Raw genomic sequence first — 20,792 nt, 5'->3', positions numbered from 1 at the left:
GACTTTCAATCTGTCTGTGTAGATGCATACTGAATTAAAATAATCGTAGAGGATCAAACAAAACAGTTGTCGGAGATGTGTAAGATCAGCATCCTTCTTGGCGCCACAAAAGAGGTCCATCCGTACCACAGGACTGGGTATGGACCACGGAGTGTGTTGAAGGGGAGCTCTAGGAATACAAGACTAAAGAAGCAATCAAATGTTGGTGATACAATGCAGATTCCAGATGAACCAAGTGATCTTTGATGGACCAGAAAGTCCGAAAGCCACTTTGGAATTGTGGCACCAACGACGACGGCGGTTGGCCATTCGTTCGTATAGCTGACACAGCCCATTCAACAGAAAGACTGGCCAGCAGTTAGTTAAAATAAGTGAGTCCTTTCCCAGTTGCAGGACACGAATAATAATACCTTCCCACTATTTAGAGGGAAATTCTTCTTCCCACCAAACATGATTAAAAAGTCCAAGGATATGTTTCATGCTGTCAGTATGCCAAAGTGCTGTGTAGCTCCCATTCACTAAAATTTATATCAAAATAGAAAGCCATGTGCATGGAAGGATAGAGGGTGGCACTCAGTAAGATGTTTCAGGGTCAGGAAATGAAAGTGGTAATTACTACAAACGGACACTTCATCGAAGTGAGCTGCAAAACAGCTGGTAAAAACAAGGGATCAGTGCAGGTGTTACCATTGTCAAGGCATGCCAGGAAGTGCTGTGTGTGGTGGATGGCCGCATAAGCGACAGAGTTGATGGGATGTGGGATCGCATGGCTGATACATATTGATTGCTCCCAACACCCCTGCTTCTTTTATTTTTTTTATTATTACAAACAGTGCTTTCGCTTGGAGTATCTTTAATGCTATTAAAATCGACGTAAGGATGGTGTTTGTTCTGTTGAAGCACTTTGCAGCGTTCCCTGATAGCTGAGGCTGTATCTTCAGACCACCATGGCACCGGCAGTCATCGGGATGAGCCAGAGGAGTAGGGGATCGCTGCTGCAGCACGAATAACAGTATCAATAGTAACTTATAGCACTTTGTCAATATCCGTTGCATGACTGGCTGCAAAAGTAGCTGTAGAGGAGAAAGCCTGCCAGTCAGCTTTGCAAAGCAACCAACATGGAGCATGTTCCAGATGTCTGAGTGGAGAGGGAGAGAATGATAGGAAGATGCTTGCTGTCACAAAGATCGGCGAGGACACACCACTGAATCAGGGGTGCAAACTGTAAGATCAACAGTCGAGTATTTTCCATGAGCTGCATTGAAATGTGTTGCGGCTCCAGTGTTGAGCAGGTTCTGAAAGGTGGTGTTCTAGTATCCAGCCTCTGCAAGACCTAGTGTCTCCACTCCACAGAGGATTATGGGCATTTAAGCCCCCCAGTAAAACTAAGGGGGAAGGTAACTGCTCATGATAAAGGAAAGGTCCATCTGGGAGTAGATAAACATTACATATTGTTAACTGAACTGACAGGTAGACATTAACGACCAAGGCCTCTAGTTCAGTGGTAAGAGGCACCTACTCCCTGAAAATATCTCTCGACATAAATGTGATTGGTACAGAAAGGTTTGTAGTTTAGAGCAGGGAAATGCATTACCGTAAACCATGTTTCCTGAAGTGCTATGCCAAATATGGAGTAAGTAGCCAGTACATGAAGGAGTTTGGTCAGATGGCAATAGTAGCTGTTACAGTTCCATTGCAGGAACGTTGAGTCAGGTCTGAGAAAGTGCAAAAGAAAAGAATGGGTCTAATTACTTCATTACCAGGTCGCAGTCCACCTGATTGCCTGTTACATCATCAAACAGCATAGGTTCAACCTTCGCAGAGGTAGGGACTGGAATATCCGAAGCCTCAGAAAGTAGTTTTATCTTTCTGCTTATCCTTCTTATCTTTGTGAGACTTCAATTTCTGTGAAGATTTCTCCATTTTATCTTCTGGGAGCATAGAGGAGCATACTTTTCTTCAACTCACAGCCTGCAGCTGCTGGTCCTTGTCTTCAGAGGGGGCACCTTGACCGGTGTCCTCATCCCTGACGACCCTAGAGGATGACTAGGCATCTCTGGGTACACCGATGCTGTGGGAAACACTTCTGCTACAGGGGTACAGTGATCTGACATTCCTTCCCTCAACTCTGAGGCACGCCCTGGAATATGACAAGGGCAAGGATGTGTCATGCGAGACCTTGTCATCACGTGAGGTGTGAACTGTGACACAACAATCACAAAATCTGAGATCATATAGTCAGATTAAGTCTTTCAAATTTTTCCTTTGCATCTTGACAAGACAGGTAGTCAAGTGTTTTATACCATTAAATTTTCTTCTTTCTCAAACACTGAGCATTGAGGTGAACAGGGAGGATGTGGTTCCAGACAGTTGACACATTGTGGGGTTGGTCACAATGGCTGCCCTTATGGGATGTCTGTCCACATGCCACACAGATAGCCTCCTTAGACCAGGACGACATGTGTCCGAACCTCTGGCACCTTAAACATCTCATTGTAGGAGGAAAATAAGGCCTGACATCACACCTATAAACCATGACCTTAACCCTGTAGCAGCAGTAGGATGTTGTCGCTGAATGGCAGGATAAAAGATCCAGTGCCTACTACCTTTGGATCTCTTCTGGATGCGGCAAACGAAATGGATTCCATACCGCACCAGATTAGTATGCAGCTTTTTATCTGTTTATGGCATTAGGTCCCGATGGAAGATAAAAACCTTGCATTCTATTGAGCTTGTTATGAGAAGAGATGGTGACTGGTATATCTCCTATCTTTACACAGGCCTGAAGTGTCTGTGATTGGTTGGCATGCAATGTTTTTACCAGCAAAGATCCATTTCTCATCTTTTCTACTGCTGCTATCTCCCAAAACTGGTCTTCAATATTTTCAACAAAAAACAGTGGCTTCGTTGTAGGGAAAGATCCACCATCAGTCCGGGAACAAAGCATGAATTTGGCAAACTGTCCACTCTTATTTATCCTATGTGGCTCTTGTCTTGAGGCATGGTCAAAGACAGAAATGCCACTGGGTTGTAAATCCCTGCATTAAAGTCTCTGTTCCTGACTGCTGAGACGGCTGTGTTGGCATGGTCACCATTAAGTTTGATCCATTTCATTGTGGATCATTCGCCCTGATGCCACTCACTCCGATCAGAGGCTGTCCCCACAGGCGCCATCCCATCAAGTCAAAGACCACCTGGCAAAGTAGCCCTTGCCCAGAGTCCCAGTACCCCAAATTTGATAGGCTCCTTACTTGGTTGACGGGGAGGTTACAGCTCCGTGCAATCTCGGCATTGTAGGGGCTACCATCATGACGGTACATGACAACTCCATGATGACAGACTAGTTACTGCACTGGATTTGGGTGCAGAGGTAGATCCACTTAATTGGTAGGTGCAAAAAAGAACATCGTACAGTAAGGCGTCCTTCTCCAAACGGCCCACACTTCTGTAAAATTTGGAATGTGGACATCAAACCTAACATGGAGACCAGAATTTAAAAAGCCAAAAAAGGTGAGGGGGAAAAAACAATAAAAAAGTGAAAAGAGCCAAAACCTTTGCAAGTCCAAAGTATAGTTAAAATACCAAGATAAAAAGTAACCAAATAAAAAGACTCCTGTTAATTGCTCCCTTACAACAGGCAAGGAAGGGCCATGGGTCTATTCTAGCTCCTGACACTGCACTGGGGTTAAAGAGGCTGGTCTATAAGGAAATAGGTAGAGCACTGTAGAATTGGTGAGCAAAGGAATACGTGGAAAAATGGTAAGGGGAGGATGATAGACATCAGGGAATGACCTCCACCGTACAAGAGGGAGCTGTAGAAATAAAATTTTTTATGGTAAGACAGAGATTGGAATACAAACAACAAATGACTGAGGATTTAGGATGTAACCAATACTTGTTTGTTTGGTTTTAGTGCCCAAAAACAATTAAGGTCTTATGTGCCCATGTCGCAAGTACAGAACACGAAGAGAAAAAAAGGAGTTAAAAATGACTGCACATTAAGCCCAACTGACAGAAGGAAAGACATCGAAAATCAGGGATGTGGAGAAGAGTCTATAACCCCCCCACACCCCGGATGTCCTGAACTGAAGATTAAATATCGTTCACCATACTGCTACGATGGATAAAAAGTAAAACACGGATGAAAGCCCACACATCGTTCGCTAAAATGGCTAGTAACTCAGACGGAAAACATAAATGAGAATGTAAATCATTAAAAAAAGTCATTCCGTCAGGAAATGGCGAACTGTCAGAAGTTGAGAGCAATGAGCACATAGTGGTGGCAGAGCACTACTTAAAAAATGGCGATGGCTAAAAAGACTCAACCTAGCAAAAATGATCTCCTTGCAACAAAAGGGCCAAGAGGAAGTCATCCAAGCTGATGGCTTAATTCCCTGGAGCTTGTTCCCATCAAGGGAGGACCAATGGTAATGCCAAAGTGACACCACCTGCTAACAGACGGCAAAACAGAGCTCATCGGGGGGAGTGGAAGAACTAGTGGGCTGAGGTATGAGGACTGCAGCCTTGGAAGCAGCATCAGCAGCCTCGTTTCCCGTCAGAAGGACGTGACCAGGAACCCACATAAATATCACAGTGGCTCCATCAAGAGTGGGCAAGTGACAGCTTTCCTGGACCCGTTGCTCTATGGGGCTAAAGACGTACAGCACACAAACTCTGAAGGGAACTGAGAGGTAGTTTGGCTGATTTGGCATACAGACTGTCAACCGGGCTAGTGTAAAAGGTGCCAATAGCTAAACAGATACCATGATGGTGGATAGTATTGAGACAGCGTAAGAGGGACGGGCATGTAGATGCATAAACGAAACACCCATAGTCTAGTTTCTAACTGACAAGTGACTGACACAAATGGAGGAGGGTGGTCTGATCGACTCCCCAGGAAGTACCGCTGAGGACACATAGGACATTGAGGGACCGTGTACAGCGGGCAGCCAGGAAAGACATATGGGACCAAGAAAGTTTTCTATCGAGCATGAGTCCCAGGAATTTTGTAGTTTCAACAAACGGAAGAGCAACAAGCCCAATATGTAAAGACGGTGGAAGAAACCAATTGCACCGCCACATGGGGGAGATGTTGAGTTAATAGGCACAACAAAAAGACTGTCACAAATAATTTTTCAGCCAACAAGGTCAAAAATAGACACACACACAAACACAACAAACAAGTGCGAGAGCGCGCACAAATGCAACTCATACACGCATGGCTGCAGTCTCTGGCAGCTGAAGCCACCCTTCAGCTGCCAGAGGCTGTAATCGTGTCTGTGAGCTTTGTTTGCATATGTGCATGTGTCTGTCATCTATTTTCGACAAAGGCCTTGTTGGCCAAAAGCTTATTTGTGACAGTCTTTTTGTTGTGCCTATCTGCAACTCAGCATCTCCACTATATGGTGAGCAGCAACATTCCTATTCATAATATTGTTACATTCCATCCTGGACCTTCCATTGTTTGACAAATGCTCCACCAGAAATTCATACAAATGGTTTTGTCAGTGGAAAATCGAAAGCCACTGTCGATGCTCCATGAGTACAGACAATTGAGACATTGCTGAAGATGCCACTCAAGGAGACAAGTCTGTGGAGAACTGCTATAATTCACAAAACTGTCAACGAAAAGGGAGCCGGAGATGCCCAGCGGGAGACAGGCCATAAAAGGGTTAATGGTGATAGCAAAGGGGATTATGTTCAGGATAGAACTTTGAGGCACACCGTTTTCCTGGATAAAGGTGTCCAACAAGGCAGAACTCACACATACCTTGAAAACTCGGTCTTTTAAAAATTCCTGAAGGAAACGGGGGCATGTGGCCATGGAAGCCCCGCATGTAGAGAGTACAGAGGATACCAGTCCTTGAGCAGGTGTCGTAGGCTTTCTCCAAATCGAAAAATACGGCCACAATCTGGTATTTCCACATAAAACCATTCATGAGATGGGTTGACAAAGTGGTGAGATGATCAACCGCAGAAAGGTGTGCTCAAAATCCACATTGTCCACTGGTTAGTAAGTTGTGAGACTCGAGCCACCATATCAGCCTGGCATGAATCATATGTTCCATCAGCTGGTGAGAGAAATGGGACGATAACCAGAAGGAAGGTGTTTGTCCTTGCCAGGCTTAGGAATGGGTATAACAATGGCTTCACACAATCATCTGGGAAACGTGCCCTCTACCCAGATGAGACTGTACGTATGTAGGAGAAATACCTTGCCCAAGAAAGGTTATGCAACGGCTGAATGTAAACCTCATCTGGCCCAGGGGTGGAGGATCGGGATGAAGTGAGATCATGATCTCGCTCCCTCATAGTAAAGGCAGCATTGTAGCACCCATGATTTTGAGAAGAGAAGGGTATCACCCAAGCCGCCTTTACTTGTTTCTGATGGAGAAAGACTGGGTGACAGTGCGTGGAGCTCAAAATCTCCACAAAATAGTGGCCCAATGTGTTGGAGAGAGCAGTAGGGTCCACTATGACATCGTCTGCTACTACCAGGCCAGAAATTGGGGAATGGACCTTGGTCCTAGCCAGCCACTGGAGGTTGGCCCACATGACAGAAGACAGTGTGGAACCGTTAAAAGAACTAGTAAAAGAAACCCAGCTAGCTTTTCTGCTATCCTGAAGACTGTGACAACACTGTGCATGCAACTATTTGTAATAAATCCAGTTGGCCATCGTAAGATGATGGTTAAAAACACGGAGAGCACGACTTCGCACGTGAATTGCACCGTGGCACGCCTAAGTCCACCTAGGAACCAGGACATGATGTGGCAAAGAGGAAGTGTGAGGATTGGAATATTCTGTGGTGGTAAGGATAACGTTTGTAAGATATTCTACCCGCTCACTGCAACCAGGGAAATGTGGTTTGTCGAAGGTCGCCAGGGAGGAGTAAAGCCTCCAGTTGGCCTTAGAAAGCTGCCATTTGAGTGTGCACAGAGGTGGGGTAGGAGTCAGCAATCAGGTAGCACACGGGAAATGATCACTCGAGTTCGTGTCAGAGACAACAGACCACTCAAAATGATGGATAAGCTGGGCAGTGCTGAAGGAGAGGTCCAAATGGAAATAGGCGTGAGTGGAGTCTGATAGGAACACGGGTGCTCCCATGTTAAGGCAGATGAAATTGAGGTGATTGAGGTCAGCCAACAGGGCACCTCTCCGAGAGGTTCTGTGCAAGCCCCAAAGGGGATGGTGCATATTAAAGCCACCAAACAGCAGAGAGTGGAGAGGGAGTTGCCTAATAAGCTGGAGGAAGTGCCCTGGTGATGCTGAATGACGGAGGGATGTAGACGGCACAAAGTGAAAAGCTCAAGTGAGAAAGGAAAATGTGGACTGCAACAGCTTGAAGCCAGGTAGTCAGGGAGATGGGTTGACTATGAACATCATCCCGGATGAGTAACATCATTCCCCCACGAGATGGGTGCCGTCCTCAGGGGAAGGTCAAAGCGGACTGGGAAGAAAAGTAAGAGCTCAAAGCAGTTGTGAGGATGCAATTTTGTGTGATCGAAGGCCGTGAACATCCCGTTGGAGGAGAGTCACAATGTGGAAAGGGGTGGAGGGAAAAATATGAAAGGACGTCACCTCGACGGCTGCCGAGTGCCAGCCTTTTAAGACTCACTGCTGCAGAGTGCAGAGACTGGAAGATCCTGCTCCATGAGATCTGCAGAGGCGTCGGCATTCTTCCTCTGCCGATTTGCAGAATCCAGGATGGAAAAACTGTTGGTGGTGCACATTGCCTACACCATCGAAGAGGATCTCCAAGTCGGCGAAGGAGAAGACCATTTGACTTCTTGGACGCTTTCCAGATGGTAGACAAAGATGTAGCAATAACAGTACTGTAAGTGCCGGATGGTAGAATGCAGGGATTCTGACTAGCCAACAACTTGCAAGCGACCGGATAAGGCACATTTTCCTTGATCCGGATCTCCTGGACAGCCCATGCATTGAGATACACAGGACAATCTAGGAAGGAGGCAGCATGATCACCACTGCAGTTGATTCAGTGAGGAAGAGGAGGCGGACAATCGCTCGTTAGTATCCCTACCACAGGTTACGCATTTGGCCAGGTGTCGACAGGACATTCGAGTTTGGATTTAATGATGACATTCGTAGCAGCGCATCTGGTTCAGAATGTGCGGTCGGACTTCATAGCTTGCTTTGATCTTTGACTGAAGAACCACTCTATCAAATGTGAGAAAAGGAGTGCGTGTGGGCACTAAGGATGCATCTGCCTTTTTCATCACCCGATTGACTGCAATGACAACCTGATTCAGAGATGCACATTTGGATTTCTGCTTCAGTAAGACCATCAAGCAGCCTAGTATAAATAACACCAAGGAAAGAATTCAGCGTTTGATGGGCCTAAACACGAACAGGACAGCCGTGGAGGAGCAAAGCTGCAAGCAGTTGCTGTGCTTGAGAATCAGATGTAGTCTCCAAAAGCAAAGTGTGATTTCATAAATGAGAGCAGAATTTCACGGGGCCAGCAATTGCATCAACATCTTTCAGAATAATAAACGGATTTACTGTAGAAAAAGACAGACAGTCTTCAATACATGAAGCTGCGCTGAACCATGGTGCAAATGGGACGGTCTTTGAATCATTAGCCTCACTCCATTTATGTCTGGTAGACACTGACTGTGAAGAAGATGATAGGCTCATTGTGAGAAAATTCCCCATGACTGTCAGCATCTCCGATGGCACATTTCTTCCAACTGGGGATCCCCAACAGAATGGGAAGCACCAGCTTTAGGCGATTGTCCACACCTCAGACAACACCTCCTGAACATCTGACAGAGGGACCAATTGGCAATTTTGGAAGGTAGCAGCTCAGGCAATCATCCCTCCCTGGGCCTGGCCCATACCAGGGGGTACGTGCGAACCCTTCCTGTCAACTCAGGGCTGGGAATTATAAGTTACCCAGTCACTTGTTACCTGTCAGACGCAAGGGTCAGGTGCATGGGCTGGCCTTCTGTAACACACAGGGCAGAAGAAGAAAAGGAGGAACTGCGAATGACGAAGCTGGGGAAGGATAGGAGAAGGGGAATGAAGAAAGAAAAAAAGGAATGAAAAACCAGTGGAGAGACAGATCTGATATCGGCTATTGAATATGCAGAAAACATTTCCACAACATCCCAGACATGTTCCCCAAGGGAGGGGAAAAAGAATAGTCAAGAGGATAGACATGCAGCATGGGAGGGAAATGAATTTGCAAAGGCAGGGGCCAGTGGTAGCAAAGCACGAACCAGCCAAATATTGGGGAGTCCCGGGGGGGGGGGGGGGGGGGGGGGGGGTTACTAATATTTGGAGATGCTACAGACACAGGAGAGGAAACCGTTGTGGAACAAATAAATCTAGCTTTTGGGGGGTTGGGGTGGGAGGTGACACTAGGCAACAGGGAAAGCAGTTTTGTGGGTGGTACTTACAGTTCTGCAATCATTATTTTCTCAATTAAACGATAAAAATCATTAACAAGATAAACACAAGAAGATGAAAACATCGTAATAAACAGATACAATTTTTAACCACAATATGTGAGTGTGCTTTCTAGAGACTGCATTTGTGTATAAGCAATATAACTCAACTGCACAATTTATGATAAGTGACAGAATCTGCACACTTTTGCATTAGATTTGAGATACTCAAGCAATCACTCAATATTACACAACAGCAATTGTCTATAAATTAATTAAGTTCAACACATCATGTAAGAGGTAAAAGGAACTGTAATTAGACTCAAAACTAGAAATTTCTGGATGTCACTAAAATTGTAGCCATTAGACTAATGCATGAAACTTACAGGCTGCTGACATAAGCCATGCACACTGAGCTGAATTCTGTCACTATAGGAAGCTGAATAGTTTTTACAGAATTGTGTCTCACTTTAAGTATATCACCGACAGGGAAATGATAAATATGATTTCTATCAGATTATCTACTAAAGTACCTGCGTCTCTATGCAGAAAAAAGGCTGGGAAGCTGTTACTGGAAAATGAGAAGAAATTCTTTCACAGGGTGTCCAACAACATATCGGTACACCTCGCGTACCAGTAAGTAGGGCAGTCTGCATCAGGACAGGGAATTGATATTGTGGAGTGTTACACAAAGAGAGGCTCCATCAAGAACGTAGCGAAGTATCCAGGTAGGAAAATCCTACAATTTGTTCAGAATGTGCAGAGGAATAGGTGACCAACAGTGAGGACGCCTGAAATTATAGACAGAATTCGCATGGACATTACAAGAAGTCCCTGCAAATCAGTAAGAAGGTTATCAAAGCATGCTTGCGTATCATGTACCTCATGTCATTGTGTATTAAACGATATAAAATTGAAAGCCTATTGTGTGACTACATGCAAGAGTTGAAATTTGATAATTAGGAGAAAAGCGTTCATTACTGTAATTGGCTGTTAACATAAATTGCTGTAACAGTTACTTGGACACTTTTTATTTCATGTCAGATGGTTTCATTCGTCAGGTTATGTAAACTCCCATAATTGCGTTTCCACCACACACATTATTGGTCCCACAATTTTCAGTTACACCTTAAACAGTGATAGATATCTAGAGATCTTTGACTCTTTCTTTGCACACATATCCAACCAAAGCGTAACTCAAATCAACAACATGTTCCCTGAAGACGGACTTGTCAGTAGACCCTCTGGCCCCCAAGATTCCCAGACATAACATCACGTGATTTTTATTTCTGGGGCACACTAAAAAGCAAAGTGCATGCTGATAATCCTTGAACACTAGACAATCTTAAATGGAACACTACTAGAGAAATTAACTACATTACGCCTGCAGAACTACATAGTGTTGCTGGTAACATCATCGTATGAAGTCAGCAATGCCTAAATGCCCATATCCATCACTTCCAGTTTCCCTTATAAACAGATAACCACAATTTTTTACATTACTCTTATCTATTCCTTTTTAGTTAGTTCATTGTTACTTGAATCTCAGGCATACCGGTTATATGCGGGACACCCTGTATTAAATGCAGGCCTTTTAAGAAATGGAAACAAGTGAAAAATGGGTGTCCAACTCCCTTGATATGTAATGTGACAAAAGGCATAAAAGTAGGAAGATCAAGCAGTAGTTAATTGACAGGATGGAGTTTCTGTTCAATTCTGATATCACAGGGTTACAGCAGAGCTGCCGCCAATTTTATGTTACTGGCAATGATCACTAAATTCAGAAATTATCCTGATAATATAGTAAGGGGCAGCAACTATAATGGCTACACTTTTTTTCATTTGTGCAAACTTTACTGCATCTACACCCTGCAAGACACCTTATGACGTGTGGCAGAGGGTACTCTTGGGTACCAGTCACGCCCCCCCCCCCTTTCCCCCTTCTTGCTTTTTCAGTCATGAATGATCTGCAAGAAGAACAAGTCTCTGTGTGAACTCAAACTTCTCTAATCTTTCCTTCAAGGTCTTTTTGTGAGATATGTAGAAGGAAGCTACATGTCGGTTGATTCTTTTAGGAGTGTACCCACTTGGAATTTTTACAAGAAACAACATCAAGACGAATATGCCTCTCTTGTAGGATCTGCCATAGGAGTTGGCTGAGCATCTCCACGGCACTTTTGTGGTTGCTAAATGAACCTACGACAAAATGTTCTGCACTTCTTTGGATCTTCTCTAGATCTTGTATCACTTCTGGTAAGTAACATACAACCAAAACAAACTATGGAGTAGTGTGGTACACCATCATGTGGAAGCAAAGCGAGTTATTTTGTACCCTTGTCAGAAGCACAAACAGAAGATGATCATTTACACAAACTGAGAATTGACAGCTAATTTGCTAGGCATTTCTGAAATTCATGTACTAAAATAATTTTCTTAAGTAAGAATTAGTGTTTCACAACAAATACAAAATGTTGTTTGCAATGCTCAAACACTTCAACTCATTCATCATTTGATGAAAGAACTCTTAACATAAAACATTGTGTCTACATGTTCAAGAAATGATTGGAGGAAAACTGATGGTAATATGGATTCCTACCTCTTCTGGAACCATGTCTCTGAGCTTCACCTCTTGAGATCTCGAAACAGAAGCAGTTCTATGGTATTCCACCAGCTCATTCAAACTGTTGAATTTAACTACCCAAAGGAAAAATTTCCCTTGAGCATCACGAAGTACCTTAAAATGCTGAACTCCATCCGAACACCTGAAAAAAAAATATTTATTACAAATCTATAGAAACATTGTAAATCAAGAGGATGGGTTGCTGAGCAGAGCAGAGGGGAAGGAGGATACAGTCATGGATTGCAGTGACGGAAGAGGAGAGGGCTAGTGGGTATGCATATCTCAATAATAACTAATGTTACTTGAAGTACATTAACCATTTATATTACAAGCAGATGGTCACAAAGAGAGTGGACTGACAGAATTTTAGGGCACTCTCTTGCCCTTCAGATGGTAAACAGCCCCTAAAGATGTAACGATCAGTAATTATCAACAGTATGTGGCTGTAGAAGGTTATGGGAATCACTGCAGTCAAGACACAGGAATTGTGCCCTGAAAAGAAAGTCATGGTTAAACATTCCCTGAAAAACTATTTTAGATTAGGCCCCCCATTCAGATCCCAGAGAGGGGTCAACAAGAGGGGGGGGGGGGGGGGGGATGAAAATGAACCAAATACTGAAAAATCAATAAAACGGTAACATTCCGAGACACAAAGCATGGAATGTCAGAAGTATGAATATGGCAGAGAAGTTAGAAAATCATAAAAGGGAAATTCAATGATGCAATCTAGATATAATAGGAATCAGTGAAATGTAGGTGCAGAAAAGCAGGGCAGTTCTACAGATGTATTAGGGGGCTTATTTGGAGCAAGGAGGTGCCACAGAAATCCAAGGGAATTATATACCGAACCTACTTTGTCCCCATATTGGCATATGGAAGTGAGACATGGGTAATGCACAAAAGCGACAAAAGTAGAATACAGGCTAGTGAAATGAAGTTCCAGAGGAGCAGGTTGGGTGTAACAAGACGAGACAGATTGCGAAATGTGTATGTGAGGGAAAGACTAAAGGAGGAACCAGTACAGGACAGGATAGAAAAATCAAGACTGCAGTGGTATGGACACATGAAGAGAATGGATGAGGGAAGAATTCCAAAGAGGATATTTGATCTGCAACTGGAGGGGAAGAGGCCCAGAGGAAGACCAAGGGATAGATGGGTGAAGGGAGTGAAGGAATGTGTGATGAGAAGAGGAGAGAACTGGACGAAGGTGGAAGAGGGGGAATGGTGGAAAGACAGAACACGATGGAGAGGCTTGTATTCCCGACAGACCCAGCCAGTGGCTGGAAACTGTCCAGGATGATGATGAGTGAAATGTAATGAAAAGACTGAAGACTTATGGCCAGACAAATATATAGGGTCACAGTAATAGCAGAAAAAATGATATAAAGAGACGAAGATTTGTTACAAAATAAGCCAAAGAGCGTGTTACTGTGAAAAGTTCAGTGACAGCATTATTCTCATCAGAATGGACAGCATATTAATGCCAACAACTGTAGTTCGGGTATACACGCTGATGTCACAATCAGATGATGGAGGGGGAGGGGGAGGGAGTGGGTGAGGGAGTGGCGGAGGGGGAGGGGTAGGAGGGAGGGAGAGAGGGAAGGGGAGGGAGAGGGTATTTAAAAGAAAATTAACATCTAATAATCATGGAGATTTTTAATGCTATAAAAGAGGAAGGGACTGAAGAAGAGTAGGGTTCACATTGCAGAGACAGAATCGAGGTGCAAGCCCTGCAGTCTTTCTGAAATGATTTTACAGAAACTATTTAAAAAAAAATTCCTTTTTGCTTCTTTCTAAGTTACAAATGGTTAACAAGCCAGGCGAAAATGAAATGCTGCTTTTGTTGCATTTTCGGTGGAATTGTTTTTGGGTACCAACCAAAGCAGATGTGACAGTAGATGTTTTTGAGTGGTCACCATGCACTTGTGGTTGTGTAGGGGCTCCACTACATATTTACAAAAAATGTAAATGCAGGGTTCAGTTTAGAATAGTACTGCCCCTCCAGTAGTCACCATTTCCATGCAGCTGTCTGCAACACCATAATTACTGCTCTCGCCACGCAGGCCCCGCCAACTGTCCACCTACCGGCCATCTTATTCTGTGTGCACTCTACAAGCCAGGTAGTAGAAATGACAGAGGAGAAATTCTCATTGAGGTCTGCAATAAATTTCAACCAGTAGTAGCAAATGTACTTTTCAGTAATCACAAGAGGAGGTGGTATAATTTTAGGGTATTATAATGCAAAAAGCATGCCTTGATTAAGTACATTTAGGAGGATGGGGAAAGGGAGCAGTATCAACATAAACTTAAAAGAGAAATTATGTAGCAATAATGCATAACGTTCTAAGTTGTTCTGTAAAAACTGTTATCAACTGTCCTCATGTTCAAAAACAATAAAGAAACTATCTGAGTTGGCAATGATGGCACACATCCAAGCCAAATCAATACAGGTTTGGTATCATTAAAAATGACAGCAGTGAAACAGAACTCTATAGATAGTTTGGTGTAACAGTATGAAAATTTATAATGAAGTCACTGATGGAGTAAAAGAAAAACTAATGAATTAAATAGAAAGGACAGGTGTGTGAAATCTAAGGATACAAATAAATTTGTGTTCTGTCAGAAAAGCGAAATCTTTAACCTGAGAATGAAACCTACTAAAACCAGAACAATTTTTAGCAACAATCTCAAACGAAAAAACTGAAAATGTTAAGCATCACCATCTCGCAATTTTGCTTGCACAATGCATGGACACAGGACAGCACCACCACAGTAAAGAAAATGAGAATCAATAAATTGGTAAGTACATGACTTCATTGAAATACATTAATTGAAGCTCTGTGATCCAAACAAGTTATATTAAATTTTAGGTTAGACTTTACGGTGGCTGTTATCGATACTGAATGAAGCAACAAGTTTACTGTTACTAGTCACTGTTTAGTCAGCTATTCTGTAATTTTTTTTCTTAATCATGTCTGTTGACATCAGTGATACGTTAGTGATGAGCTTCTCTCAGTTCTTTTGGTCCAGTGGAGCTTGAACATCATGTTTCAATCATTTGCTGAGAATTGCCTCTTCTTCTGCAGTGACTATTATTTCGATGTTGTAAAGGATATGTGTAGAATGTGTGTTTCCTTGGGTTGTTTTGGTTCAATTTGGGAGGTAATTGTTTCATAATATTAGCTAGTATTCTCCTTTTGTGTGGCTTTCATTTTCCATACAATGAATCTGGTGTACTTTCCGACTTTTTCAGTTATGGATTCATATACTAGTCTATGATGCAATTTTCCCAACTGTAACTGCACTATAAAACTCTATCCTGCACATAAGTTTTTTAATATACTGGTAACAGTAAAAATATTTTTTGCTCTCCATACCTTTAACGTTCTACAACTTCTTTTTGCAATTTTTTAATGTACATCTCTTGTACAGCAAGAGAATGTAGAACAAACACATGCTCTCCCCGTGGTAAATGAATTAACTGACCATGATGCAGAACTGATTAACATACAAAACCTAACAGGGTGTACACTTCAGAAATCATTAAGTAAGAGTGTGAGGGTGCTCAGCCCGGTATCTATAGATCACTTCAGAGAAAGTTTAGGAAATGTAAATGGGGAAGACGTATATAATGAGCCAAATGCTAATGATAAATGCAGCATATTTCTTGATAAATTTATATCCCTTTTTGAACATTGTTTTGCAAAGAAAATTACTAAATATAACACCACAAACTTTTCAAAGAAACCTTGGATTACTACAGGTATTAAAGTGTCTTCAGAAAGAAAAAGAAAACTGTATGAGGCAGCAAGAACTAGTAAAGATCCAGTAGTAGTTTTACACTATAAAAATTATTGTAACATACTGAGAAAAGTTGTAAGGAAATCAAGAAATATGTATGTTAGAGAAGAAATTAACAACTCCAGCAATAAAATCAAATCAATGTGGAATGTTGTTAGAAGGGAGACAGGAAAAGTAACCACTGGGGTAGGTAGTATTACTGTTAAAGAGAATGAGACCATCGTAACCAACAGTACACAGGCAGCCAATGTATTTAACAATCACTTCTTAAATGTAGGAGAAAAAATTGGCAAGAATAGTTCAAAAGAAAAAGCCAGCCAGTACATGGAGGAGTCAGTTTTGAAAAATTTTAGTCAGATTAAGTTTCATCAAACAACCTCTAGTGAAATATGGAAAATTATTAAATCTTTGAAAAATAAATGTTCTGTTGGAGTAGATGACATCTTTAACAAGTTATTAAAACAATGTGGAGCAATTACAGCTGATGGTTTGAGTCACATATGTAATGCATCAGTGACTCAGAATATTTTGCCAGACAGGTTAAAATACACTCCTGGAAATGGAAAAAAGAACACATTGACACCAGTGTGTCAGACCCACCATACTTGCTCCGGACACTGCGAGAGGGCTGTACAAGCAATGATCACACGCACGGCACAGCGGACACACCAGGAACCGCGGTGTTGGCCGTCGAATGGCGCTAGCTGCGCAGCATTTGTGCACCGCCGCCGTCAGTGTCAGCCAGTTTGCCGTGGCATACGGAGCTCCATCGCAGTCTTTAACACTGGTAGCATGCCGCGACAGCGTGGACGTGAACCGTATGTGCAGTTGACGGACTTTGAGCGAGGGCATATAGTGGGCATGCGGGAGGCCGGGTGGACGTACCGCTGAATTGCTCAACACGTGGGGCGTGAGGTCTCCACAGTACATCGATGTTGTCGCCAGTGGGCGGCGGAAGGTGCACGTGCCCGTCGACCTGGGACCGGACCGCAGCGACGCACGGATGCACGCCAAGACCGTAGGATCCTACACAGTGCCGTAGGGGACCGCACCGCCACTTCCCAGCAAATTAGGGACACTGTTGCTCCTGGGGTATCGGCGAGGACCATTCGCAACCGTCTCCATGAAGCTGGGCTACGGTCCCGCACACCGTTAGGCCGTCTTCCGCTCACGCCCCAACATCGTGCAGCCCGCCTCCAGTGGTGTCGCGACAGGCGTGAATGGAGGGACGAATGGAGACGTGTCGTCTTCAGCGATGAGAGTCGCTTCTGCCTTGGTGCCAATGATGGTCGTATGTGTGTTTGGCGCCGTGCAGGTGAGCGCCACAATCAGGACTGCATACGACCGAGGCACACAGGGCCAACACCCGGCATCATGGTGTGGGGAGCGATCTCCTACACTGGCTGTACACCACTGGTGATCGTCGAGGGGACACTGAATAGTGCACGGTACATCCAAACCGTCATCGAACCCATCGTTCTACCATTCCTAGACCGGCAAGGGAACTTGCTGTTCCAACAGGACAATGCATGTCCGCATGTATCCCGTGCCACCCAACGTGCTCTAGAAGGTGTAAGTCAACTACCCTGGCCAGCAAGATCTCCGGATCTGTCCCCCATTGAGCATGTTTGGGACTGGATGAAGCGTCGTCTCACGCGGTCTGCACGTCCAGCACGAACGCTGGTCCAACTGAGGCGCCAGGTGGAAATGGCATGGCAAGCCGTTCCACAGGACTACATCCAGCATCTCTACGATCGTCTCCATGGGAGAATAGCAGACTGCATTGCTGCGAAAGGTGGATATACACTGTACTAGTGCCGACATTGTGCATGCTCTGTTGCCTGTGTCTATGTGCCTGTGGTTCTGTCAGTGTGATCATGTGATGTATCTGACCCCAGGAATGTGTCAATAAAGTTTCCCCTTCCTGGGACAATGAATTCACGGTGTTCTTATTTCAATTTCCAGGAGTGTATGTCATTGTCAGGCCTCTCTACAAAAAGGGGGAAACCACAGATGTCAATAATTACCGGCCAGTATTCTTGCTTACAGCATTTTCAAAAATCTTTGAGAAAGTAATGTCTCAAGAGTAGTTAGCCATCTCAACAGGAATGGGATACTTAGTAAATCACAGCTTGAATTTCAGAAATGCTGTTCCACTGAGACAGCAATATACAATTTCACTGTCCACATAATATAGTCTTTAAATAGTAAAATGTCACCAGTAGGAATATTCTGTGACTTATCCAAAGCATCTGATTGTGTGAACCAAGACATTATGTTAGAGAAATTACAATTCTGTGGTATAAATGGAACAGAATATGAGTGGTTCAAGACATATCTACAGAACAGGAAGCAAAATGTCTCTTTATATGCTTCACTTCAAGTGATTCAAAGGAGTTTGCCACTTCATCTAACTGGGTTGAAACTACATTAGGTGTTCCACAAGGTTCGATCATGGGTCCCCTCCTGTTCTTGATATATGTGAATGACCTCCCTTCTTATGTGAAACAAGCTGCTGAACTGACACTGTTTGCTGATGATACAAGCATAATTATTAATCCAGTAAAAGAAAGTCCAATAGAAAATGATACAAATAAGGTCTTTGGAAAAGTTATTAATTGGTTTTCTGCGAATGGGCTTGCTCTGAACTTTGAAAAAACACAGTACATCCGACTTTCTGCAGCAGAAAGTATAAATCCTTCAATAAACATAATACATCAAAAGAAGTCAGTAGCCAGGGTAGCGACTAGGTTCAGCAACTTTTGCAATCAGAATAATTGCAAATTTTGAGGATGTAGAAATTAGTAAGCTAACATACTTTGCATACTTCCACTCTCTGATGTCATACGGAATAATATTCTGGAGCAACCCAACATTTAGACAAAAGGTATTCACTGCTCAGAAGAAAGTAGTTAGAATAATGTGTGGGGTTCATAGTCGCACATCTTGTAGGCATCTGTTTAAAAGGTTAGGAATTCTTACAACTGCTTCACAGTACATTTACTCAGTAATGAAAATTTTTTCTTAACAACATGGACCAGTTTAAAATCAACAGCGACATTCATGATTACAGTACCACAAAAAAGAAAGACCTACACTATCCTTTATTTAACCTATCTTTGGCACAGAAACGGGTAAAATACGTTGCTTGAAAACTTTCTGATAAATTACCAGATGAAATAAAATGTCTGACAGACAGCAGTAATAGTTTCAAACACAAATTGAAATCATACCTCCTTGACAACTCATTCTACACCACAGATGAATTCCTGAATATGAGTAAATAAATCTGGAGATATAATATATGCATTTTGTGCTATTTAAGGGAATGGGATAGACAAAGAAATATTTAGGTATAACACTATAATGTAAACAGAAAGAAAGAGAAAAAAACTTGTTTCCTGCGTGTACTTCTTGTAAATCTGACACGTTCCACATCATAATGGTTTTTCCATGCTATTGATCAATGGAACAGATAACTAACTAACTAACTAACTATCCTTGATTTGCCCTTTTTAAATAGTTCTTTTCGCTTTTCCTCATTGCTACTGTCTAATGATTTATTCACATCTGACTGCAAACTACATTTAATTGACTGGATTCACTTCAAGTTAACCTCCGTTTAGTTTTCCATTACCTCTAATAGCACCACTCTACAACTGCAAGTTCATTTGAATCCTTTAATCAATTTCATTCATGTCTTTCACCCTACAACCTATTAATCACTATTTGGAACAGGCACAATCAATTTTGTTGACAACTAATTTTTGTAAATGAACATTTTGATTAACAGTCTGCCATACACTGAAAGCTGGAGACAAAGCATTAAAAATCATGTAGCAGAAAAAGAGAAGTGTACAAAATAATCAGAGTGAGCACATTGTGCAATAAACAGGAATGTCTATCAGAGCATTTCAAAGATTTTGACTTGGATCCTGTTTACACTGCCATAAATGCTCCAAGGAGAAGCACATTTAACAGAATGGAGTGGAGAATGGTGCCTTTTACTCACAAATTGTGCTTAAATATGACAGTTTCAGTTCTCATCTTGATTCCCGTAATCAAACTACTAGCTTGGAGCTAGAAAAATGGAGCTTTGAGAGTGCAGGCATTGTGCTGGCTAATATTTGGAGCCACTGATAATTTTCCTGTGGTTGCTGAGTACATGCTGAGTACATTATGTCAACAGATACCAGACTGGATATCATACAGGTTAGGACTTGTAAAATGATGCTACTTGTCACACAAATCACATATGTGAATCACAATATTTTTTACAAACTGTAAAATGCAAGCCTGTCGCATGTTGCAGGGTGCCACTGTCCAGCCTGTGACAAACACTACGAGACGGGTTTTCACCATCACCTGTTTTCATTAAACAGACATCAGACTGTATGAAACCAAAAGAAATGATGACTCTGAAGGTAAATTTACTCTGCTGTTACTACAGCTATCTTCAGATCTCCAAGCGTCACACATCACATTTGAAGCAAGTTCTGTATAATGGCTATTGCCCTGAGGTCGCTCCATACTTATTTAAATGATCTTGTGACATCTGTAGCACATACTTTTCATCATACAAAGCCATTAACCAACACATGCAAACATACAAGAGCCAATTAGAGGCTTAGCCCATCATGAAGATTCATCCACAAAGAATTGTAGCTACGTGTATCGCGGAAGTTCTTGGTTTGATAAACAATGATAATGCTATATAGTTGGGTGAAAATGATGTGGACATATCAAACGTTCCTAACATTACCCATACTGAGAACGAAGTGCCTGCAATGCCAATCATAAATAATATAAACAAATGGGTTCAAAGTCCTTGGACGCAAGATGATTAAATGTTGGTATCGTTCATTTGATTTGGTATGTTTTTAAAATTTTCTAATATGCTTTATTTATTCCTGATTTTATAAAAAAATATTTTATGTAGAAATATATAAATAATTTTG

The 20,792-nt window shown here is 42.6% G+C and overlaps 1 protein-coding gene across 1 annotated transcript in view; it reads right to left on the bottom strand.

Moving 5' to 3' along the window:
- Window positions 1-20,792, bottom strand: part of LOC126162257 (growth factor receptor-bound protein 2) — a 54,428-nt gene that overhangs the window by 7,009 nt on the left and 26,627 nt on the right. Inside the window, exon 4 of the mRNA XM_049918648.1 lies at window positions 12,010-12,175. Within this exon, the coding sequence (XP_049774605.1) occupies window positions 12,010-12,175 (166 nt within the window). The remainder of the gene's footprint in view (window positions 1-12,009; window positions 12,176-20,792) is intronic.

Source organism: Schistocerca cancellata, chromosome 2, assembly GCF_023864275.1.
Source record: "Schistocerca cancellata isolate TAMUIC-IGC-003103 chromosome 2, iqSchCanc2.1, whole genome shotgun sequence".
Taxonomy (NCBI): domain Eukaryota; kingdom Metazoa; phylum Arthropoda; class Insecta; order Orthoptera; family Acrididae; genus Schistocerca; species Schistocerca cancellata.
Note: the sequence above shows the minus strand (reverse complement) of the source record. Positions and strands in the feature narration are given on the sequence as shown.